We start from the raw sequence: 26206 nt of genomic DNA, 5'->3' as shown, positions 1-26206 counted from the left end.
ACAAATCACTTGCAAAATGCACAATAGCACTATCAACTTCCAGCAATCCATAAGCCAGTAGTCTTGATTCTTCAAATTTGTGCTTTCAAGAAGTTTGCTAATTAATGTTTGTAATACTGAAAAATCCACTTCCAAGCTACATCTGCTTCTACTTATTTATAAGGAAAACAATCATCAGAAGTGAGAAGATAAATATTTGGAGGAAGAAGGCATAATGACAGTATAAAGTTAACAAATCCCAAATAAAATATAAAAGCTCAAAAATTATTTAATCTCAAAATATATTTTCAAAAATGAATATGGCTTGATGTATATTTCAACACCGTACCTATAAAGCAAGTCTTTCCAGAAACTGTTTTTCAACCAACTTCAAGAAAGTTCCTTGTAACAGGAGAAGCCATGAACAGAGTGTTAACCCTCTGCCACCTAGTGGACAGCTTGTGAATTACCAAGAAATGCACTCAACTTGAAATGTGTATTTCAACAGCAAGGCTTCTAAGAGCGTTTGGTAGGAATAAGCTCTGGGATACATGCAGGCAAATTTTTCCAACTTATTTGAAAAGTTTGCCTGCATATATCCCAGAGCTTATTCCTACCAAACGCTCTTAGAAGCCTTGCGGTGTCCCAATTTATCACAGAAGCCTTTTTTTCTAACCTGATTCATATGCTCAGAATCAATTCTATAATGCTCAAACAATAACACCAACAAAACAGTAGCAGTGTTCTTCAATGGGTTTGTTTTTAGTGGCAGCTATTTTAGAGTCCATTTGCACATATAGAATAACAACTTTATTTGTAAGCACCAGGCCAAAAGTGACAGCTAAAGCGGAGTTTGGCAAAAGGTTGTAGGAGTTTCTTTGCCCATACCCTTTGGAAAAACAAATATGAGGCCTATTCTGTCGGTGGCATCTCCTGGATGAAGGAGACAAAAGGTGCCAGCATCTCTATTTTTCAGCAAAGGGTCCCTGTAGCTTCAGACTTCAGGAGTCAAATTCTGTAATATTTAAGTTGATTTTACAGATACATCAAATGTAAAATTTAAATCATGGTGATATAGTATGTCAAGCCAACCCAGGTACAAGCTTCATTATTTGGTAAATGTGACTGAGATAAATTTTGATGTATATAATACAAATTAAGAAAAAGGTGTGCTAGCAGTCAGTGAAATGGATAGAGTAATAATAATGATAATAGAACAAGATATTACATTTTAATATTTACACTGTAATTAAAGAATGACAAAGTTACAATGGATATAGAGAGCATGTAGACCTCACTTATATAAAGAAGTAAACTAAGACTCAAGAGGTTAAGTGATGGAAATAGCAGAAAAAAGCTGGTGTCAAACCCTAGCTTTGTCATTTACTAGCTGAGTGATCTTGGCCATTGTTAATTAGTCTCTCAGACTTTTAGTTTCCTCATCTGTGCAAGGTAAATGTATTATCTAATTTAGAAATTGGCTATGAAGATTAAATAAGATCAAATACTCTTCAATTTTCTCAAAGACTAAGAGGGACTCAATAAATTTTATGATCTTACCCTAGTCACAAAACCTATTGGCAGAGCTGGAACTGGAACCCCTGAATCCTGATGGTTGATGTAATGCCCTTTCTGAGGCTGTGCTGTGTCAGGGCTTACATTTCAGTAATTTTAAAACATAAGATTCAGCTCCATTGGCATGTATATAGATGAGCATATGCATATTACTTCAACTAAAGCAAGGTCAAGGCCTGACCTTTGTGATCAATTGATTGGCCATTTTCTATTCAGTCCCATCATTAGAAAGTCACTTTCAGGGCCTGAAGTATGGGTGAATCAGGTTTGCTCTTAAACCTTTATATTAGACCATATCTCTGTCATTATCTCTTTGGCCTATTTCCATCCTCTCAATGTCTAAGTTAATCTTTGATAATTAGCATTATCTTCATAAATGAAGTACAGAACATTAATAGATCATTATATCAAAGAGCATTTGTGAATCTCAAACAAGCAATTGAGGGACATCATAAGATGAAACGCTCCAGTAGAGTTCCCTTCTTCCCTATGTAGCAACGCTTCTGCTAAAGAAGGGATTACTTTTGTCCTGTTGGGCACGGTGGATCAGGTTCAATGAGTATGTCTGACAGCCCTTGGGAAGTTCTTCCTCATTGGGTGGGATAAACAGAGAATTTCTTCCTAGGGTGATGGCCAAAGAATCCATCTGTTTTAGCTGCCTAGTGGAAATGTGAACCTTAACAACCTTCTTCTTTCGAAATATATAGTGTTCATTTGGAGGGAGAAAGTTTTAAAATAAAATCACCTTTCACTGCATTATAGGTTGTTTTTAAAATCTGCTGCCTTTTTCCTTATCACATTTCACTCAAGGTAGAGAGTCTCACTGACAGGATGTTGGCTACCATCCTGTGGAAGACAGTTTGTTTGCTCCATACAGGACATGAGTAGGATCAAAGGTGTGACTCATAGGGAAGCAGATTTTGGCTCAATATATCAAAGCGTTTTGAGAGCTGTTCAGTAAGGGAAAAATCTGGAGATACTGAGATGGGACTGGGTACTAGGGACTGGATCCTTTAACAGGTGTAAGTTTGGTCTAGATAACCAACAAAATCCCGTCCTACACTAAGATTCTATGGTGCTAGGTTTACAAAATTCATGCTTTAGAAAGATATCCATGAAAATTTATTGTTTTCTTTTTTTTTTTTTTTTTGCACAAAAAACTTTGGAGGCATATTAGTACAGTGGTAAGGACACAGTGTGGAACCAGACTTCCTGAGAGCTCCACCAATGAGCTTTGCTCATGATTATCTGTATCACCTTGGGCAAGTTACTGACATTTTTCTGTGCCTCAATGTCCCCATTTGTAAAATGGAGTTAATAATAGTGTGTACTTTTGGGGGGGTTATTGTAGTTATTCAATGAGTATTTGTGAAGTTCTTTGAATAGTGTGTCATTCAGAATAATCCTTGTCCCCACTCCCCAAATGTCAGCGCACTCTCCCTTTCTACAAAATGCGTACCATACTTTGACCACACAGAGCAAATGCATGTGCAATCCAAAGACAAGTGGGATGGTAACTGAGTGGTACAAATCCCATCACTACCACTCCTGCAGCCATGATAGGTATTAATTATCTAGCATGGCATACAGTACCTGCATGTGACCTCAGCATACTTCTCAATGCAGAGCTCCAGAGCAGACAAATGAGAAGGAACCTATTTGCCATTTCTGCTTTTATTAATTTGTTCAAGATGTTTAGATTTCAACTTTAATTGTGAAAGTTGTCAGGATCAAAAGATAAACCCCAGAGCGACACATCCACTCCACTTTTTGCTTTAGTGTGATATTTTCATGGTGGCTTTGGTATATTGCCACAAAATGTTGGTTTTATCTATTTTTTCACATGAAGACATGCATTTTAAATAGACCGTCATGAAAATTGATGTATAAAAATATGTTTTTGTGTTTTGTTAGAGACACCAGTTCTATTAGAGGTCATTACTGGATAGTATATTTATGTCTCATGATAGTCTATTATTTAGAGATTGGAAAGACAGGTTTTTAACACTGACTAGGAAAGATTTGTTACTATTCTTTATAGATTAAGAACCATCTTACAAATGTGAACTTTCCTCAAAGAAAGAAAGAGATCAAAGGAGATAGAAGTTAGACAGCCCACATGACCTAAATTATTAAAGATGAAAAAAAAAGATGACCCCGTTATATGTCTCCCCAAAGGGATTGATATTCATCAACCTTTTCTAAGAACAAGGTATAGCCTAATCTAGGGGAATGAGAGATGTATGAAAACTATAAGGAGACAGAGTCCAGCTATAGTTCATTAGGAAGAGCAGAAAGTTTAAGACCAGGTAGCAGTTGGCTATTTCCAGTCTAAACCAAGCACTGTGTTCCAAAGGGAAGTCTCAGCTGCAGGACTAGGACAAGTGAAGAATTCTAAAGGCCGAGATAGTGAACCATCCTGTTGTCAGGCCATAATATAATTAATATAATATAATATAATATAATATAATATAATATAATATAATATAATATAATATAATATAATAGTACATGTTATATACTACATAATATCATTAATATTTGAGCATTGTGCTAAAAGCCTTACTCATCCAATCTTCATTGACACAATAACTCTGAGAGCTAGGAACTAATATCCTTATAGAATAGAGGAGAAAACTGAGGCATAGGATGGTTAAATTGTTTGCCCCACATCATGTTGTCAGTAACTGGCAAGGCCAGGGCTTGACATTAGAATCTCTGACTCCAGAGTCACTACTTAATTACTATCCTGAGGGTCCTTGCGGTTATGGGGTAACTGCCAGGTCCCATCTCCCCAGGACTTGAGGGCTGGTGGGAAGTTCTGTGCAGGCAGGCCCCAGGCAGATGACAAAGAATGTCAAACAGAATTACTCCTCAGGAGTCAACACTCTGCATGGGGCTGGAGAAACTTCTGGATAAAGAGAAGGTCAGGAGCTCGATAAGAGGGGATTTCAATCTGATCAGGCTCCATCAAGTACCCTATCCCCTCCATGCTTCAAAGCACTGCAGGCCCAGTTAATTTGGGGCCCTGAAAGACTGTGGGTAGGCTGGAGAAAGACTGACTCATTATCCTCAAACTGGCTGTGACAAAGAAATCACAGGCCTGCATACTCCTGGGGTCCTTTGGAACAGCTGGGATGGGATTAGGGCTGGTAGCCCCAAATAAATTTGATAGTGGTTTAAAAAGCAAAATGTCACTTATGGAGCAGATTAACGCAAGCATTTAGAGTGATGTTTCCCTTTCCCTTCATGTTGTTTTGAAGGGATAGACATTTATCAGAGGGGAGACATTGAATTCTGAACTTTGTTCGAGTTGATTGATGCAGGATACTGACTCTGTCAAGTGGCCCAAATTAAACACAGCATGGAGCTGATCATAGATTTGTTCAAATGGGTAGAAATATTGAGCTAAGCATTTAATCTGAAATCATCTGTTTAAAAACAGGTCTTGATAAACAAGAACTTGACAGCAAGGAGACAAGACTAGAGGCTGATTGGTGGACAGAAGAGGTTTACCACACTTATGAATGAACAAGTATTTCTGCTCAATTTTTAATCTTATTAAAACATCGCATATCCACTAAGGTCCTCTGCACCAACTGTGCAGCGAATAAGGTTAATCTGTAATACAGAGGCGAGAAACTGATGGCCAAATGCGTGGGACAGATGTTTCACACTGCGGCTCACCTTAACCAAATACCGCATCTAGCAAATGGTTCAAAAATCAACATGGGCACATGATCCTTTCTGAATCCATTAAGGTTTGCCTTAGGTCACAGAGATACTTGGGGACACTTGAATTTGTTTTCCCAGGGCTTCAAAACAGCAGAATAGGGAGGGAGGATGAACATGGAAATGGAATTGAAATGGCTTTTATTATCAGTGGCCTGGAAAAGTATGAAAGCACAGCTTGGTATTCAAGGGCATTGATATCCTTGAGTCAGATATAAATTGAGAGTATTTCCCCTTGCATTCAGAGATCCTATTCAAGAAGAAATGGTCTATGCTGTTTAATTTGGAATATCTTTGACATGTTCTTTACTTTTTAAATAAAATCTGTTTTTAAAATATTTTCCGCTGCACTTTTTTCTTATTGCCTTTAACAAAACACGTATTTTTTAAATTTTATTTTATTTTTTTAATATTAGTTTCAGGTGTACAAAACATCATGATCAGACATTTACAACCCTCACATTAGACCCCCCAAGTCCACTACCCCTCTGACATCATAGAGCTGTCACAATGTCATTGGCTATATTCCCTAGGCTGTACTTTATATCCCGTGAATATATATCTGTATCAATATCTATATATCATCTATGTCTATATGTTTAATTACAGTTGACATTCAGTATTATTCTACTTCAGCCTCAGGTGTACAGCGCAGTGGTCAGGCATCTACACAGTCTATGAAGTGATCCCCCTGATAAATCCAGCACCCATCTGGCGCCCTACATAATCTTTACAACATTATTGATTATATTCGCCATATCGTATTTCACATCCCCGTGATTATTTTGTGACTACAAATTTGTACTTTCTAATTCCGTCATCTTCTCCTCCAACCCCAACCCCCTCCCATCTAGCAGCCATCAGTTTTTTTCTCTGTATCTGAGTCTATTTCTGTTTTGTTTGCTCATTTATTCTATTCTTTAGATTCCACATATAAGTGAGATAATATGGTACTTGTCTTTCACAGTCTGACTTATTTCACTTAGCATAATATTCTCTAGGCCATAAACAAAGAATGAAATCTTACCATTTGCAAAAGCACATATTTTTTTATTGTAACATCTAAACTGGAGAGAATTTTGATTTTATTTTATACTTTATATCATAAAAGTTAAAGTTCTCTTTCATACCCATCCCACTTCTCCAATATAACTGCTCAGTAGTAGAAACCATTAACGATTCGAAGTTTACCACTCTAGATATTTTTCTGTGCATGCAGGTGTGCACAGAATGTATAATTTTACAAAACAGGATCTATTTATCTCTCTAGATATATTCTTCTAAAACTTTCTTTTTTCTTAATATGTGATAAACATTTTTTCATGTCAGTACATATACTTTATTCTTTTATAGTGGCTGTATAGTACTGCACCATACAGATATGCCATACATTTAACTATTCCCCTATTGATTGGTGTTTACGGAGTAATTAGCTTTGAAGTATTACAAATAATATTTCAAGGAACATTATAGAGGTCCCGAAGGATATGTACAGAAAGACCCTCATTTCTCTAGGGTAGATAATAAATAGAAATGCTGGGCCAAAGCATATGAGCATTTGTAATTTTGACAAGTAATACTATATCACCAGCTTTTCCTTGATCGTGAATTAGACTTATTATAATGACCTTGGCTATTTGGTTCATCTTCAGTGGATTTATAACACTTCCCAACTTTTAAAAAATTGGGTTATTTTTCCTTTGCATTTTGGATTTAAAGGAGCTCTTTGTATCTTAGTGTTTAGTGATAAACTCTAGAGTCAGAGAGACCTTAGTTTAAATTCGTTTTGCCTCTTTCTTGCTGGATGACTTTGGTACTTTATCTAAAGTATCCAATCCTCAAACTGTTTATACATAAAACCAGAATAATAAGACTACATGCCTGATAGGTTTTTCTTGAGTCTTAAAAATAACACAATGTTTGTTAAATTGTAGGGTGGTGCTTCATACAGAGTAGGTGTTCAATAAATATTATTTGCTCTATATGTTGCGAATACTTTTTTTCATGTTGGTAGTTCACTTATAATTTTATTTTCAGAAATGATCACTTTATAGAAATTTTACATTTAGATATAGTCAAATCCTTCATCCCACTCCCCCACCTTTTTTGGGTTTTGTATAATACAATGATTAGAATTATAACACCTAGATTATCACAAATATATTCTCTTCTATTCCTCCTAATACATTCACAATTTAAATTTTTACACTGACACACATCAGTGTTTGTTTCTGAGTACGGTACAAGGCAGATATGTATTTCGAATTCCTCATCATTTCACTCCTGATTTGAAATGTCATTGTCACCATATACTAAATTCCAGGGTGTTCCTAGCCTTTTATTCTGTTCCACTCATCTATTTATCCTTTTTCTGTGTCAATACCATGAAACTTTAGTCATTTCAGTTTCATGGTATGTTTTGACCCTTGGTAAGGCAAGACCATACTCCTTTTAATCTTTTGGTTATATTTATTTGTTTATCCTCCTTTTAATCTTTTGGTTATATTTATTTGTTTCTCACCTGTCTTCTGCGTTAGAATGCTTCTGAGGAAGCACAGCGGGTCTGCCTTTTACTGCTGTACCTCAACTGCCTGAAGCAGTGCCTCACCCAGAAAAGGCACACAGTATGTGTGATTTGAACAAATAAACTAAATCTAGTAAGCTTCTTTGCTTCTTCTTAAAACTTTTTTATTGTTAAAATAAACAAGTAGAGTAAACAAAACAAAAATATATACACTCTTGAACTACTGCCCTATATCCAATTTTTAGGAAGACATAAAGCACTTTTTGACTTCCCCGTAATTATTATGCCAGCAGTAGGAGTTTTAAAAGCAGTCATATTGGTAGGATCTTTATTTCTTTGAATACCTAAATTTGGCAATTTTCATTTGTACTATTTAAAAGGACATTATTTACTATGCCATTTGTTTTAGGGGGGAAAATAGCGACGTCTTGAAATTTTCACCATTTGTGAGCAAGAAGAATGCCATCTGAAATAAGTAGAGTTTCGTGTTTTGTTTTTTTTTTTTAATCTCTCTTGAAAACAGTAAAGATGTTGAGAGGGGAGGGCAGATTTCATCATGTTTTGCTGTTCTTGATAGTCTTTTAAATAAAGATGATTCTTTTTATTATATTAATCAACATTTAACTGGAATTAAGAAACATAAGGGAGCTATTTTTGATACAAATTTGGAAATATCAGAAAGTACGAGAAGGAAAGATAATATTAGAAACATGTGCAATGAAGAGGCAAAGCATCTGGAATACTTCACTCAGAACACAATCACATTATTGTCCGTGCTTTGCTGACATTCTGATTGGCCAGGGAAATGCTAGGGCTGATGAAAGGCTAGATAGCAGTGGGCATGCAGTAATCAAATGGAAAATCCTCAAACTATGGAAGGGATGGGGAAGATAGTGTGTCGAAAGGGATACCTGGGAGGTATTGTGAGCTTGATGGCTTGACCAAAAATAGTAGCATCACCTGGGAACTTACTAGAAATGCAAATTTTGGAGCCTCACCTTAGACTGAAGCAGAAACTCTGGGGTGAGGCCAGCAAGCTGTATTTTACCAAGCCTTCTAAGTGATTCTGTTGCTGGCTGAGGTATCAGAACTGTTTCAGTGCAGTAAGGAAAAGAGATGCGAGGTTACAAAAATCTGACAACTAAGGAAATCATTGTCCCTATCAACTTCCCTTATATGAGGACAGAAGAGAAATTGAGAAAATTATTTTGAGAAAACATTGTAAGACTGGAAACAGATTATAACTTTCAAAAATGGTAGGGCAAATTAGGAAAGTTTCTATAGTACCTCTTTCTTAGGAGGATTCACACACATGGTTCACAGGGCAGACCTACTTAATTGGATGCTGCTAAGACTAGACTTTTCTGCTCCCTGCTCCTAGGCCCCTAAGACAAATCAGTGCCCATGACTGCTGTCCAGTAAAACTGGGCTGATCTGGTTTTCTGTAGTTTGCCTATTAAGAAGTGCCTTCCAACATACGGCTTGGTGACTATAGTTAATAATACTGTATTTTGCCAAGAAAGTGGATCATCAGCATTCTCACCACACACACAAAAAGAGGTAAAAAAAAAAAAAAAAAGCAATGAGAATAGAAACAATAAAAAAAGAAGTACCTTCCCCAGTCTCATGAGTTATATACCAAGGCCTTTGCGCTTTTCTGGCTTAGTAAAATAATTGATTGGTGTTATAAGTCCAGTTGATTATTTCATCTAAAATATTTCCATTTCCTGAAATAAACCCAAAGCTAAACGCTGTGACTCTCCCCTTCTTACTTTTAGGAATAGTGGTTAGTGGCTGGCATGATACTTAGGTATTTGAAAGACAAACATTTGAATATTTCTCCTTTTTATTTTTCATGGAGCAATGTTAATCTATGAAGAAATATGTAGGTCTTTGAATGTAAATATTTTCAAGTCATTTTCATAAATTGGTGCAGTAAGTGAGATTCTCAAACGTTATCTCCTGCTCTTTCAGACTGTCACTGGGATCCCTGCCTAACTGTTAATGTGTATAACTTTACTTCATAACACTTAACTTCCCTTTGGTGATCCAGTTTTGTTATCTTCCCTGTCTGATGGCTGACACACCATGTGACAAGCTCCTGTGGCAAATTTGCACCGTAAATCATGGGAAGATATGAAACTTAATATCTGTTAAATTCTTTGGTTCAAGATATTCATTCTTACAACACAGTGTATAGTGAATATATCCATACCCTTGTCTCTGAATATGTTAGAAGCAGCTGTTTAAGATCCAGATCTCTGATGAACGCAAGCAATGAAACTCTAAATTAGAGTGTGCTGTATTAAGAGAAAACCCTTCTAAAAGAAAAGACATTGGCTTTGCTTCCTCATTTGTCCCCTCTAAGGACTGCAATATGTTATACTTCTCCTTTCTCTTTAAAAAGACAGAAACTTCTTATTCTTTAAGATTTTAATGAAAACAAAGCTTTGACTAAAGAATCAGTGAGATGTCCACTTTTTCTAATCTTCTGTCCACAATTAAAGCCATGCTCTATCCTAGAGAGGTGAAGTCACTTCACGAAATTTAAATAAAAAATAAACAAATAAATAACATGCTATCAATGTGTGTAATTTAGGAAAATGTATCTGCTAGCATGCACTAGTCACACCATAAGGCCTCTTTTATAGATATAAAAATTATGGGTCCACTTTTAAATTTTATCTTCCCATTAAACTGATGACCTTTCACTACTACCTCTTTTATGCCCTAGAGAAATTTTATTTTTCATATCATCTGGTGATCTTTACAATTGCCATTCCTACTCTCATTTGTTTTAATGTTTCTTCTATTCGATTGATAGATACAATAAATCATTTTAAATCTCATGTGATTTTCCTGAGAAGTTTATGTGCTCTGCCTATGTGGACAGCATCATCTAGAACACACATCTACTTTTTGACTTCCCCGTAATTGTTAGAATGATGGAGGCACATTTGAATCAGCGGGATCTCAGGTGTTTACCATTACTGGAATTGTGGTATGGGACAGTGAAAAGGAGTTAGCGATTCATATAGTATTGTGGGTGAGAGGTAATGAGCAGAAGCTTTGGGATGCAGATAGAATTGAGTCCAAGCCCCAACTCCATCCCTTCACTAGATGAGCCCCTTTAGCTCATATTGTAATCCAAGTTACAATTTTATCATCTGTAGAATGAGCATCATAGTAATTATAATAACAGAGGCAGTGATTGCTGTATGCCTTGTACCATGCTCAGCACTTTTCTTGCTTTATTTAAAATCCATGAAAAATCTTTTAAGATAGAATATTTCCTTCATTAAAGGAAACTGAGGCGAAGAGTGGCCAAACAATACTAATAAGTAGTCTATCCTGGTGTGCACTGGAAAGACAACCCCCATCCTGTTTCAGTAGCAGGGCATCAGGGGGTGTTGGGTGCAGATTGAATGAGACATTGACCGTGAAGACACTTCCTAGACGACATGTACACTCCTCTACAAAGCTTAGGTGTTTTGTATATGGAGAATGCAATAAAAATACATGTATAAACTAATTTCATTTTCTTTCAAGTATAATCTGCTTCCTTGAAAATTCTGTAAAAACCATAAAGTGGTACTCGCTGGCATTAGGGTTAATCTTGGGCCAATTTGTAGAGTTTGCTTTGTGGACTACTCCTCATTCCCTAAAAGCATTATTTTCCTCTTTTAAAAGAGCCCAGATTTTTAAATTTTGTGAATGAATACAATTCCTCTCTCATTGTTCCTCATGTGAGGTAGGGGGCATAGGGTTGACAAATTTATAATGTTTAAATATTTAAGAATATTTAAATATTTAAGGACTATTTAAAAGACTGTCACCAATTACCATCATAATTAGAGAAAAAGAAGGGATATTTTTGCCCTAGAAAAGTGGTAATACAATCTTTGAACAAAGTGCAGTCTTTAAAATTGAACACACTTGGTGGCAGGAGAAACCCTTGATATTATTTTTGATCTGTGCTGCCAGACAGGGAAACTTCATTTAAATGTGCCTCCATCATTCTGTAGATGTGTGTTTTAAATAATGCTGTTCATCATGAATCAACATGGGTCATCAGACCAAATTTGAGAACTACTATTTTAAAGTTCATGTGGGACCCTGAAAAATCATGGACGGAGCTGCAAACAGACCTGGGCAAGAATGTGTGCCCTGCCTTTAGTAGGCGAGAACAGCGATTCAAACCATGCGCTCTGTAGTTAGGCTGTTTACCTTGAAATCCTGCTTCTGCTTGTAGTTATACTATCTTCCTTTAAGTCTCTAAGCCTCTTTATTTCCTAGAGGTAAAATGGGTATGATAATAATGCCTGTTATTATTATGAGAATGAACTAGATAATTCATCCAAGTGCTCTCTAATAAGCCCTCTAAAAATGTTAGTTTCTAAGTTAACTTATGAACATATTATTATTAACTATAATTCTTATTATATTATTATTTCTTCTTATTATTAATTTATTTAGATTCTTTGATTTTCAGTTTTCCCATCGGTAAAATGGAGACAAAAATACCTAACTTGCAGGGGTGCTGTGGAACATAAATAAAATAACGCATGTTTGTACATAGATTGGCATATGTCAGAAACCCATTGAATAATAGTCATTATTGTTTTTGTGACATTTCCCATCCCCACTCCCCTAGTGCATTCACAGACTGCCCTTAGCTCCCCCAAATCCCTTGTCGGTGCTCTGCTTGGAACTCTTTCCCAGGCTCCAGCCAATCCCTGTATCGTGTGCTTAAAAACTTACCTGTCCTGATTATTTGTCTTGTAAGGTTCTGAACGCATTTGAAAGAAATTCCATCAACAAACTGCCTTGGGAAAGTTTTGAATGTTATTTAAACAAGCACACTGAGAAATCTTACAAGCAAAACACATGCATGCTTACGACTAAAAAGCTTCAGAATATCTATTTTGGACTTCTGCTTAAAAGCATTGTGAAAAGGAAAGAAAAAAAAAGATGAAGACTTTACAACAAAAAAATTCCAGCTTGGATACAATGAGTAATGTTAAGACCAGATAAGCTTGCTTTCTTTCTTGCCTAAGTCTATGTTTTCAGGTGTCCATCGGCCTGGACAACTCAGAGAGCCACCCAAGGTGCCACTTACCTCCACACCTAATGCCCACTAGTCACCGTGGTGGTTATGTCTGGATCCTGACCCCTGTTTAAATTTAATATCGCGTTTAGTCTGGCTAGCTGGAAGATTCTGGGCAGTGATGAAGCCAAAAGGAGAAATAAACTGAGCCTCTATTGCAATCATCTTGGCTCCTTGATAGAGGATGTCCTATTTTATTTCTAATATTCACCTCTAAATCCAAATGTAAAATTATCTGATGCACGATGGATGGAGCTAAAATAGCCATTCCCTCTTATTCCCCCCGAACATGTGATTGAAGGGAAAAGGGAACTATGTGACACTGAAGAAATCACATCTTTTTTATTTCTTCATCTATATAATGAAGGAATTGGATTAGGACCGTTAAGATCTGCTGTAATCATCCCTAAGAACCTGTGTACTAAGGAGTGGAGAAAGGTAAAAGGTTGTTCTAGAAGACTTACAAGTGATAGAGAGGAGCGGGAAGTGTTATGTTCTTTTGAAAATCCCTCACGTATTAAGTATGTAGATCATGGACTAACGTAAACTAACACAAGGACGTAAGGATGAAGGCTAAGAATGGGTAGGCATTTGTAAAACTGATGGTGAGATAACTTATCGACAGAACCTGGTGTATCAAAACTAGAGGTCTTATCCTGAATCATTTAGGTGGGAATTTATAATAAATAGAAAGAAGAGCTCAAATGTGTTTTTTCTTGTTATGCTCAAAGGTGGAACAGCTTGAAAATATTAATAACAAAAAAGCGGTCTTAGAAAAATCCCTGATTGTTAAATCATTACAGAAGTATCAGAGAAAGTAGGCTCTATCTCATCTTTTGAAGTTCAATACACTATTGCCAGAGCCAGTATGCTCTCCATTCTAACTTTCCTACGTTTGTTTGTAAACCGATTGTTCTTTGGCTTTCTGGAAGGGAAAAAATTAGGCCAGGTCTAAATGAATTCTATAATGCAATGTTTCTGAAAGTTGGGACTTCTGCTAAATTGACTAAATTGATTTAATGGTGACGTAAACTGAATAGAATGATGACTGCTCCTTTTCTATTAGAGACACTGATCAATCTTCAAAAGCCTTCAAGATGAATTTCTGTGTTAAAGATCAAGTGCCTTTTTTTCCGTGTCCTAAGAGAATGTTTTGCATTACTGAGGGTAACATAAATATTATTCTGTAATTCTTGAGGTTGATAAAAGGCAAAAAAAATCCTGCGCTACTTTTTTATTGAGTAATTAGAATATAGCATCATATCAAATTGACAGAAGAAATGTCAAGAGTAGATATTCTTTTCTAACTAGATTGAAATAACAGTTTTTTCTTGTGCCATATATATGCTCCTTTTTCTTCCATTCTTTTTCTCCATGAATTTGATTACACTTTCATACAATTTTGGAGGATAAAATCTTCTCAATTTCTGGTGCATTCCTTTCCCTGCCTCTAGAATGATAATTGACTGCTGGAAAAATAACCTTATTTACAGGGAAATTGGGTAATCTAATGTAAAACAGTTAGGTTCTAGATCAGTATTCTGTGAAATGTCCCTGAAACACATGTTTTCCATTCTTTCTTTTATTATTCTTAAAATGAGCTGTAACTGTGGAGTAAAAGAAAAAAAGAAGCTTTAGAATAAAACATATCACACAACAGAATGCATGAAAAATTTTAAAACAGCAAATAAAAGAACTAAAATTAATATTAGAGAAGAAAATAACCACAGAAATGGTAAATACATTAAAAATGTATCAGAGATGGTAAATACAAATCACTTGCAAAAGGCTGAGCAGTTTGAAAGTGGAAGTACACGCAGACTTTCCTTTGGGTATCTGAACAGATCCCTCTCGTTGCACAAGTACACAGAGTACGGCGTAGTCATCGCACAGGAAAATGAGACCATTTAGAACACATGGAAAAGAGTGGCCATGCTCCAAAATAGATCTTGGAAAGTTTATTATCTCCAAGTGAGTGAATAGGAAACTTGACCCTTTTTAGGCTAATTAAAATTCAATGTACTTGTACTGGCCAATTTTAGACCACGTTTTTTCCCCTGCACATCATTGAAACCATATATAGTATGGGTTTCTGACTAATTTTCATGTAAGTAATCAAAATATAGTTTTGAAATTCTCTTTAAAACCACGTTTTGTAAAGAGTTGTGTTTTGCATTTTTTTTGTTTGTTTTTTGTTTTGGTAGAAACTGTACTTTTACAATAATAAAACAGGTTAAGTTTTTGTATTTGACTCTGTATTTTACGAATGAGGTGTCAACTGCTGGAGGACAATTTCCCCTTATAAACCACAGGGCAGAGTGGAATACTATTAGCAGCAGTACCTCCCACAGCAGCTGTAAAGATTAATATTTAGAACAAGTAAGAAAAAGCATTAATTAATTCCTTTAATTTTCTAAGAAAAAGAGAGAAATCCGTCGGTCCGCTGCTGTTGAAAGACCTGCAAAATCGCAAAACTGAAAGATATTTTACATCACAAGAACAAAACTTTGGCTGTTAAGCATTTAATATAAAGTTACAATAGATATAAAATATAATGTAAATATACATTTCCCTTATAGGGTTTACTTACTGTCTGGAGCCAGGCCTCCTTGGTTTCATTTCAGCATCTGTCATGGGTTAGCTGCGTGTTCTTCGGTAGGTTACTTACCTCTCTGTGCTTGTTTCCTCATTTGTAAAGGAGATAAGAATGGTACCTACCTGAGAGGGTTGCTGTGAAGATTAAATATGTTAAAATCTACAAAAGGCTTAGCACATTACTGGTTCATAGTAAGAGCTATGTAAGTGTTAGCTATTATCATTATCATCATTGTTGAACTATTTCAATAAATGTATTTTATATGTGAGTTTCCTTGAAAGTTTTAAAAACATACTTTTCTTAAAAATTGGTAGTTGTACTTTTGGGAATCAGATAATGGATCAAAGTTGCACATTGGCTCTGTCTAGATTATGGAAATAATCTATATGAAAATAAATAATATATATGGAAGTAAACAAGGTGCGGCTATAGAGATTAACAGGGCAATACGTAGTTTAGAAAGTACAACCGACTGTGGCAGACCTCTTTGAGACAATGACATTTAAACTAAGGCCTGAAGTAGTAGAAGCAGCAAGATATGTGAAAATTAGTAAAAGAGCATTATAATGGAGGGAAGAGCAGGAATAGCATGTGTGAAGAACAGGGTATGTCCCAGTGAACGGATCAAGATCAGTGTGGTGGAGTAAGTGGTCCAGGTAAGAGGAGGTTGGAGCAATAGGCTGTGACAGCCAGGTCACAGAGGAACTTGAGGCCAAGGTGAGGAGTGTCTGAGCATGGTCAGAGCCCTTAAAGGGTTGTAAAGCCTGGTCTGATTTGCATTTCAGGAGTTCCCTTTGGGTGCTCACAGAGAATTGTAGGGGAGGGCTCCAAAGGCTAGTGAGAAGGTCAGATAGGAGGCTGCTGGAGTGGTCCTGACGAGAGATGACAGTGGTTGGCTACCTTACAGGTGGTGGATATGCAGCGAAGCAGACTTCTCACAGCTTTTTAATATGCTCACATGTAGCATAAAGCTTAAAGTTTGGGAATAAAGATTGAAACCGATTTGATCAAAGAACACACATCAGGAAATGCAAGTTCAAGAATTACCTCCTGAATCATTGATAATGCAAATAATTTTTTTCTGATGGGAATAAGGGTTCATTCCACTACTACATTATTTGCAGACAGTAGGGATTTTGGGGATAAGGTTAAAAAAAAGGCAATTGATTTTGGTGGGCAAAGGGGGTTGAGAGGGAGATTATGCAAAGGCTCAAGCAACGGGGCTTTTCCTTAGGAAAGCAGGATTCTAGAATTAATGGGAATATTATGAGTGACAGGTACATGGGAAACTAAGTGACTCAACACCAGAGACAGGCTCTGCCTCTGATGTAGTGTAGCCCAGGGCCACTCTTATTTATGTGTTTAACTCTCCTCATGGTCATCCATAAGGACATTCATGCAAATATTTCTTTGCAAATACTCATGACTCCTGGCAACTTTGCAGACTTCCTTAAGAGAGCACTGGACCTGGAGTCAGAAGGCTGAAATTCTCATGGCAGCACTGTCACCTGCTGGTGGAAAAATACATGATATCTGCTTCGGTCTCCTCTTTAATGAAAGCATCTGGACTCAATCAATAACAAAGGGTTAAAATACCAGTTACCAAGAAAATGTATGGCATCACCTCAAGTACTAGGGATGCCTCTTTAGCAAATTAAAATGCCTCTCAATGGGACTATAACTTCTAGTTTTGATATTTGCTGCTCCAAGTTGGTACTTCACAAATTTACCCAAGATTATTAAAATTTTAGTAGCTAAGGAGAAATTCAAGGTTCTCATGAACTTTCTATTCACTAAAATAATATATCTAATTTGCAAGCAGATATATTTTTCTCATTGGAAGCCACACAATTATTTGCATTTTGAATCGGAAAAAAAGCAACTCAGTAAATTCTGTTTTTTCCTGAATTGGCCCTTGAGAAACAAGGATCGCCCTCCACGTTGCTGGCATTTTTGCCTTATGCCATCTTGGCAGTCTATATGATGTTAGGAATGAAGAAGTGTTCTAATATTGTTCTGACCTAGCCGCCTGGGGAATGAAGTGCTAAAGCAATTTGCATGACTATGTTCTCTGTGCCGTGAACTTCTTTGAATCTTAGGCTAAAGAGATCCCATCTCAATGTCTATAAACACTGACATATTCTACAACACACCCTCATGCTTGCAAGAATTCTGTCTGTTAGACATAAGGTTAGAAACAAATAATTATGCCAAAGTTTGGGTTAATTAATGCATGAGCCAAGCCAATTTGAAATTTAAATTTGGCAGCAGTGCAATTTGCTTTTCTTTTTTCCCTTGTTGCCCGTGTTGACTTTGCGAACCACCCCGCTAGGGAGGAAATTTCCTCAAACGGCAGAGCTTTCCTTGACAAATTATTCTTATCAAAGAGGTATTTCTTTCCCTAGTATAGTCCTGGGATAAATACTGTTACTTTTAGGTGCCAGGAAAGAATAAATATAGCTTTCGTATTAGACTGACACCAAATTCACATATGTTTACAAAAAATTCATTTCACATCTACTTAATAGAAATAGATTTGGGTCAGACATGAAAGCCTAGAAGAACTCTATCACATTTCACGTTTTTTTATTGCCGTGCAGAGAATTCCTGCTTATGTACAGAGCTACCTAGAATGTCCACTTGACATATAGCATGAGCCTGGACTCTTTCGGCCTTTTCCAAAAGTCTGGGCTTTCAATCTTCGTATACCCACAGCTCCCGTAGCCCCATTGAGCTGGAAAGCTGAGTTTAAAACCTCCAGAAATAATAACTTGAAAGTCCATGGAGAGGGGCTCCTAATTCCATCTGTTATGAAAGGCTCTGATAATTCAGGACAATTAATATATACCAATTAAAATAAAAAGATCTCTAAGTCACCATCAAAATGTCATTTGACTGCAGCAGTGGATTGAGTAGTCTTTTGGCATCAAGCAAACAGGTTTGCACTGTAATAATACTGTTGCTTCAGAGATACGTGAACATTGGCAAATAATGTGAGATTTCTGGGTCTATGTTTCTTCACCTTTGGTATGTGCTTCATTGCTTCATTACATCTAGTAGGATTGTTATGGGAAGTGACTGAGCATCACTGTATCCAGCACACAGTAGGGGCTCAATGAATTGTAGCTGTTTTTGTTATTATTTTAGTGATATTACTAAAGTCTAGGTCTTAACTTGCTGATGATTGGTAATTCAAACAATTTAGGATTAATTGCTTCCAGGGCTCTGGCTTATATTGGAAATATGAGAAGGAAAATCCTGTTATTTCCCTGCCTGTAATACCTATACATACCACCTAAGTACCATCAGACCAGTGCAAGAGGCAGGGATAAGGAGAGGTGTGTACTTACATGTTTTTCTTTTCTTTTTAATTTTCTGCCTTTGATAAACATGAATATGTGTATATGTGTGTGTGTGTGTGTGTGTGTGTGTGTGTGTATTCTCTAAAGGTGAAATTCTCCATTCCTATACTATCAGCTGAAATAGGTACACGTAACATCTCCCAAAATTTATATCTCTATTACAGAATTCTCTCTTGAGCCACAAATTTCTATGTCTACTTCTACTGTACATAATCACATGAAGAAGCCAAATGTATCACATTCCAAATTAAATTCTTTATCTTCCTTCCCTAAAATATTCCTTGTCTGGATTGTGTGAATGATATCCATCTCTCCTGTTACCTGTGAAAGAAACCCGGGATTGGTCATACAATTGGCCACTTCCCTCATTTATCTCACCTCCAATTTCTGTCATTCACTAACTGCTACAAAAGCTATTCCTATACTCATATCCCGTTTTCTTTCCTATGTCCAATAAGGTGACCCTAATTGTTTCTCCCGTGTTACTGCAGTAAGGGTCCCAGCTTCCCATTAACTTATATCCATCCTACTTTCAGTCTAATATTCCTCCTATTTTTCCAGCAGAGTAATCTATCAGAATGGCAAGTCGGATTATGTCAGTCCCCTACTTTGACTCCTTCAGGGACCTGCACTGTCTTCATGTTAAAATGTAAACCCCTTTGTAATGGGTGCCCAGCAGACATCGCCAGAACCAACTAAAATACCTGGCTTCCCCAAATCATCATGTTGTTTCAAGCATCCAGGGCTTTTTACAGCCTGGTGTCCTGTTTGTGACACTCTTCATCTCTTCCCCTCCTAATCCGGTTCATTCTGTCTTGTCATTTCAATGCTCAATCATGTCCCTTTTAGAGTCACCTCCTTCGGAAAGCTTCCTTAAAGCCCAGGTCAGTGCTGCTTCTCCCTGCTTCCAGAGCATTCATGGCATTTCTCTATTGCAGTACTTATTACACGGGTGCGTAATTGGCTATTGGTTTGTCGTGTCTCCTCCAGTCCTCATAAAGCGGGGAACTGTAATTTATCACAATATCCCTTGACTAGGATATAATAGACATTTAGTAAATATTTATTGAGTTTTAAAATATGAGCAAAGCTATAAGAATGGAAATTTGTTGGATGTGTTACGGGTGAATGATTAGAACATTTTGAAGGATGGAGGAAGGTTACGATTTGAAATGCCGAATTCTGAACTACCAGAGAAATAAAAGGCAGAGACTAGGGTTGCAGGAGGAAAACCAACACCACAGCAAAACCACAGCAAAACAGCTCTGCAACTGACCCATTAATGCAAAGCCCCCTCCCCTGCCACATACACCAATTTTGAGGCAAGGGCATAAGTGTTGAAAGTGAAGGATGGACTCCAACCCTGGAATCGATTTTTGCGGCGTCACTAACGCTTCAGAACTGGAATTAGGGAGCTGTTGCCCGGTTGTGTTTGACTTGGATAGGAAAGATACAATAGGATTATATCATAAAACATCTTAAATGTCAGGCTGAAGAGTGGTTCTAAGTCTTAGGGTCCCTGGGCAATCACTGAATGATTATGCATAGAGGGTAACCAAATGGGAGCTTGGAAAACAAGTCTGACTGCGTTATGTAACACTGAATGTAACACAGAGACTGTGCCTGAATATTAGGAGAATATCTAAGTATTTTGTTAAAGGTAATAAAAGCTTAAACTGGAAGAAAATTGCAGCATTCATGGGAAAAATTGGGAATAGCCTTAAGACTTGACTTCGAGAGAAGAAAGATATACATATATTTGCAAATAGAAATTTTAATGAAAAAAAGTGGTTAAATATTGATTACAAAACCCAAAAATATTTCACCGAGCCAGGTACTTTATTTCTTTGAACAATGGCTCCATAGGTTTAGAGTCTCTGTGTTATTATTTTACAAAGAACACTGATTCATATGCTATTTTTAATAAAGAGAGGCTTTTTATTTGAACAAAGACAGAATCTTATACCTTGGGTATCACAGGTATACTGGTCAGCGGCGTGGAGCTGCCGGCACCGTGGGAGAAACATAGCCAGCTCCTATGAGATAGATTTTTGCCGAGCCAGTCCAATATTAGAGACCTTTAACTGTATTCCTTTATCGACTCTTCATACTCTAAAATTCTTTTCTTTTCTTTTTTAAACTATGTTCCAATCAGACAACACTCTTTCCGGAAAACAATTCAAGGAAACTGCACTTAGAAGTATTGAGGAATAGATTCCGATAACATTTTTTTTTTTTTACCAATTCTCCCCCCCCCAAATTCTTCACCTTGAAAATAAAAATGTAAAGACCTGAAACCTTTCCGTATTACCAGTTTTCTAAACTCATAAAGTGAAGCCAGAAACATGGGAATATTATTTTCTGTGTTTCGATAGTAGAAATGAAGACAAGTTAATACCATTGTTACAACACAAATTATTATCAATTGGTTTTATAATCCTCAGTATACGGACATCTGGAAGTTCATATCAACATTGAAAAGGACACACTTGTCACACAAAATAATGCTTTTAATTAGAACTAAAATGGAAAGAAATCTCATACCTGAGTGGAATGATTATACATTGGTCATTCTCTGTTAGACACAAAATCCTTGACAATAGGGACATGTATTATTTTTTGACATAACATCAGGGTTAATGCAATTCTTGGCATATAATAATCAAAAATATTTTTGAATAAATGACATTTAAAAAGAAGTAACACTTACATAGGACCTACTATGCACCAGGCACATACCAAAAGAGATTTGTAAATATTAACTCATTTAAGTTTCTTTAGAAAAACCTCATTTTACAAAGGAAATTAAGGCATGGAGAGGTTAGATTATTTGCCCCAAATCACGTGGCTTCTTAGAAAATGATGGAGCCGGGCATAAAACTAAAGCGGAGTCATGCCAGAATCTGTGCTCTTAAAAAAAATGCTGTCTTTAAATTTAAATATATATATATATACAACCAGAATTAGAAGACCTGGGTTCAAATACATATTAAATTTTACTTGGTTTGTGGCTTTGAGCAAGTGCATCAACCTAATGGGTCCTTAATTTCCTCATACGTAATTCAGAATAATAGATGGCACATCACAAAACTATTGTAAGGTTTAAATAAATAATTTCTGTGAAAATTCTAGAACATAGCTGGCACCCAGGATATATTTATTAGTTGGTGTGCCTAGGAGAGTGGTACTATTTTTCTCCTTTTCCCCTTTCAAAAGGGTACATATTTGTACATTACACATCATGCAGGTCTTAGAAAAATGAGATCAAAATCTGTGTTTCATAAAGCATTATTTCCAACATCTCCTAAAGGTAGACTTAATTTACTAAAGCATTTTCTAGATAGTCAAATAAGTTTCAAACTCAATAGCTTGTTTTCTGGGGGAAAAACATTTTTTCCCCTGGAAGCTGGTATGATTTAAACATCTAACATCAAAGAAAAAAAGGCTGTTTCTTCTAATTGGGAAGTCAAGTTTTATATCTATATATATATTTAGAGAAAAAAGATTAGACTGATAATAGAACATATGGCATTTATTTTCACGATGACCCTCCGACACTAACAGGCTCTACAAAATCTGACGGGAATCATCTCAATCAATGATTCCCAATCATGGCTGCACATTATAATCATGTTAAAAATATATCAAAATGCAGACCCCTTCCTCGATGTTCTGATTTATTGGTTTGGGGTAGGGTCTAGGCATCTATATTTGTTGGAAGTTCTCCCATTAATTCTAATTTGAAGCCCGGATAGAGAACACTGGTTTAGGTTATCACTGAAAATATCACCGGTCTTCTATTTCCATTTTATTTTTACTCTGATAAAAACCAACAATAGATAATATCCTCATTCATGTCAACACTGAAAGAGACTGAGAGGTTCATCAAGAACAGACCTGCCATGGCACACCTGTGCTAACATTTAGCTCCATTTCTTTAAGTGATTGAGGCAAATTCTATCTTTACCTATCCATCATCATTCATTATCTGGAGTTCCAAAAACACAAGAAAATGGGAAACAAAGCCATATTTATATCAGCTAAGTTTATTCAATTCCAAGCATCATAAAACAATACAACTCTAAGGTTATTTACGTGTTCCTGTGAATAAGTTATAATAAGGGTTTCATGTTCACTTTGCTCGGTGTATTGGTGTGGTCAATAAGTAATCTTAGAGCATTTTACAATATGACCGAATATTATTCTTATGGCCAAAGTTCCTAAAATTAACTGTAGATTAGAGAGACATAGAACCAACACAAATCCCGGCCGATGGATGTTTTCAGCTATATTAAAATATTGAGTAGAAATAAGTGCCCACAGAGAATACTGACTTAAACTGCAAAGATGCTTTGCAAATCTAATCACCTTAGTTCCTCTCATAATGCTAGTGAAGAAAACCAGCAATGTCACCTTTTTAAAGGCTGAGTTCTTTAACCGAATGCGTAGCAGGATAGCAACATGCTATTACAAGTTTTATTTTATAAATCCCACAACACTAAAAACATTCATTCCGACATTGTCTTTCATGGTAAGCCACAGTGGTCCAAATGTATAAAATATTTGCTTTCTATTATCACTTAAGACACACTCAAACTTGGACACTCTGCTATTTAAAGATTAGTTTCAGGAACGACTTGGTTACACTTTGGTTTATTTTGAGCATTTCACTTTCAATAACCCAATAATTTCAACAAATAGCCTTGAACAGATGACTTGGTTCGGGTTAATTACAGCCAACACAGCATGAGGGTCTCTTGAAGATCGGTAAATGGAACCGGTCTTCTAGTCCTGCGTATACCGTGTACTATTAGGTTAAAGCTTTCAGATAGAACTTTTGTTGCATAGATTTGCAAGATAAAGCCTGAAGGATGGGCTAAAAATCTAACTGGATTGTTGATTTCTGACTTTGATTGGATTTTCTTGGACAGGAAGGAAAATAAATGTTTTGAGAAGAATTCATTTGTTAGAGCTTTTCTTGATGTCTTTCACCCAGGCTTGGAAAGAGCATCATGAAAAAAGAGTACCCTTTTGGAAACTACGCACACAACATATTTTTCCTAATAGGTGTGAAGAATGGCTGCTATGCATAAATGATTGTTGGAAAATAATTCTCTGTAAAACATGACTTAACAAGCAAGTCCATTCACCACTGTGCTCATCCCAATATCCAGAACAACCATGACACATCACGTAGATGCCGACATTACCTGTGTGTTAGTTAACAAACACCTTTTGGAAAAAATCCACCACTTTCATCCCCGTAATTTTCATACCCGATAAGTTGGAGAATAAAACTTTTAAGGGAAAAATTGACAATAACAGCATAGTAAAAGTCACAAAAAAATCAGAGAACTCTTCAATATGAAATCTTAAGTTGTAGCACCTTCCCAGGACTACCATCTTTTCTTTAACCAAGGGTAAAGTGAGGTAGCTGAGACTAATCTGACCCGACATCAGAACCTCCAACACCACAATCAAACAGCAGTTTGCAATAATAATAATAATAATAATAATAATAATAATAATAATAATAATAATAATAAAAATAATAAAAATCAAGGTACGTTGGGCACTGCCACTGTTAACCATTGCTGGGAACATCCCAAAGCTTTCCCCTAGACCCTCTCTCCCCTAGACCCCCCTTACCTAGCATAATTTCGGCTGGATACTTCTTCATGTTAGAAGGAAATTCGCAGTTGGTGACTCCAGAGACTCAGGAACTCATGCTTTAGCCCCCATCTGCTGAGCAGGAGATGTCAGCTGCAGGGTAAGGTGCAGACCTCTCCAACCCAGAGGGGTCCTCCAGCCGCGCCGCGCAGCCCACCCAGCGTCTGGGGGGCTGGCTGCCCTAGTTGGACATGAGAGCAAACTGCGTTAATCTTGAGCCCTCCCTCTCCTGCCCCATTCCCGATTTCCTGACACTTTAATTCTGTCTTAAGTGATGGTTTAAACCCAGCCTCAGCTTGTATTACAGGCTAAAAGGCAACTGCTTTCCCCCATGCTTTCTTTCCATCTCCCCAAAGTCCAGGAGGCTCACCTACCCGGCGCCTTCCTTCCCTCGCCCAGCTCTGAGCTGTGCGCAAACTTCTCCTGACTTAAGAGTCTTAGTCGTCGCCCGCGCTCCCTCTCCACCCCGCCTGCCTCCCCCACTGGCCCCCCCGGCTGCAGAGGAGGTGGCTGCGGAATTGATGAGCACCAGCCCCCCCGCCCTGGTCCCTTCCGCCCCCATCAGCCCTTTCCTGTCCCTGAAGAGGGAGGGGCGAGCAGGAGAGCTCCGAGCGCCTCCTCGCCACCCCCTCTTGCCCCGGCCCGCGAGTGGGGCTGCGCCCGCCGCGGTTGCCTTACTCCAGTCCGGGCTGGGGCTCACCCCACGAGTCCCGGAGACTAAAATGCGGCGTAAACACAGGGAGCAGGAGAGGGACCCCAGTTAGACCTTGGGTAGAGAGGGGTGGGGGGGCATAGTCTGTAGCCCGTCTCCGGAGACAGCTTTCTGTGAGCCCAGTCCCCTCCCTGGGGGATGCAAATTCAGGAGGGAGGTGAATTTCCAAAAGAACCTACCCCGGGAGACTGTGCCACCTGGGCTCCTTCAGTCACTGCTAGGGGGATAGCACCACCTGGGCGCCTGTGGAGAGGATCGGTAGTGGGCGAGGTGTTGAAAGTGGAAAGGGGATGGGTGGGTAAACGGTTGGCTAAGAGCTGGGGTGCTGAGAGGAAGCAAGAAAAGAAGCCAGGAGGCAGGAGGTAAGAAGAAGGGTCATGGGGGTCCGGCAAGCCCTGGGAGAGCGTCCGGAGTTCGGCAAGCTGTCCGGAGCTGGGGGTGCAAGCTGGATTTGGGAGAACTGCGCCCTCCACGTAGGGGGCTGGTGGTGGGCACAGTAGCCTAGAGTGAATGAGCGCAGTGAGGACAGAGTGGAAAGAAGGAGGTCTGGAGTGCCAGACGTGGGGACTGCGACACCCTCCTTTTCCCCCCTAAAGACCTTGATGCCAGGCGGATCCCGGGACAATCTGAGTCCCGACAGGGTGAATCCCGGGCTGGCAGTAGCACCCAGGGAAGCGGGCAAGTTGGCTGCAAGGACGCACAGCCCTTAACATGCTTTAACTCACAGCTGGGTAGAGCAAGGCAGCAGCGGACACTTTTTTCCTAACTCTGTGGGGCGTTGAGCTGTGAGAATGCAGCATCCCGTGCGTCTGGGGACTGCAAGGTGGCCATGCATCGTTCGGGTTAACAACATTGTGTGCTCAGCAAAAGAAATAATGGTAACAACAAAATAGGAGGAGATGAAAGCCAGACGGTACACTTTCCTGGGCTTCCCAACTTTCTCCTAAGC

General features: G+C 37.9%; 2 protein-coding genes across 7 annotated transcripts in view; one reads left to right on the top strand and one right to left on the bottom strand.

The window, feature by feature from the left end:
- Nucleotides 1-25535, bottom strand: part of CALCR (calcitonin receptor) — a 119755-nt gene extending 94220 nt beyond the window's left edge. Inside the window, exons 1-2 of one of the 3 annotated variants that reach the window (XM_081079671.1) lie at nt 25437-25535; nt 24525-24726 (exon numbers count right to left, since the gene is read on the bottom strand). In XM_081079671.1, the coding sequence (XP_080935797.1) occupies nt 24525-24555 (31 nt within the window). In that variant the 5' untranslated portion in view covers nt 24556-24726; nt 25437-25535. Of the gene's footprint in view, nt 1-24524; nt 24727-24915; nt 25014-25436 lie in introns of those variants that run through there. The other 2 variants (XM_081079669.1, XM_081079670.1) reach the window with 2 other exon arrangements.
- A 24-nt stretch (nt 25536-25559) lies between these two features.
- Nucleotides 25560-26206, top strand: part of GNGT1 (G protein subunit gamma transducin 1) — a 267022-nt gene continuing 266375 nt past the window's right edge. The window contains exon 1 of one of the 4 annotated variants that reach the window (XM_081079676.1): nt 25560-25619. The gene's annotated coding sequence lies outside the window, so the exon portion shown is untranslated. The remainder of the gene's footprint in view (nt 25620-26206) is intronic. The other 3 variants (XM_081079677.1, XM_081079674.1, XM_081079675.1) reach the window with 3 other exon arrangements.

The sequence above is a fragment of the Rhinolophus hipposideros genome, assembly GCF_964194185.1.
Source record: "Rhinolophus hipposideros genome assembly, chromosome: 18".
NCBI lineage: Eukaryota > Metazoa > Chordata > Mammalia > Chiroptera > Rhinolophidae > Rhinolophus > Rhinolophus hipposideros.
The sequence above is the reverse complement of the archived record's forward strand: the minus strand, read 5'-3'. Positions and strand labels throughout refer to the sequence as shown.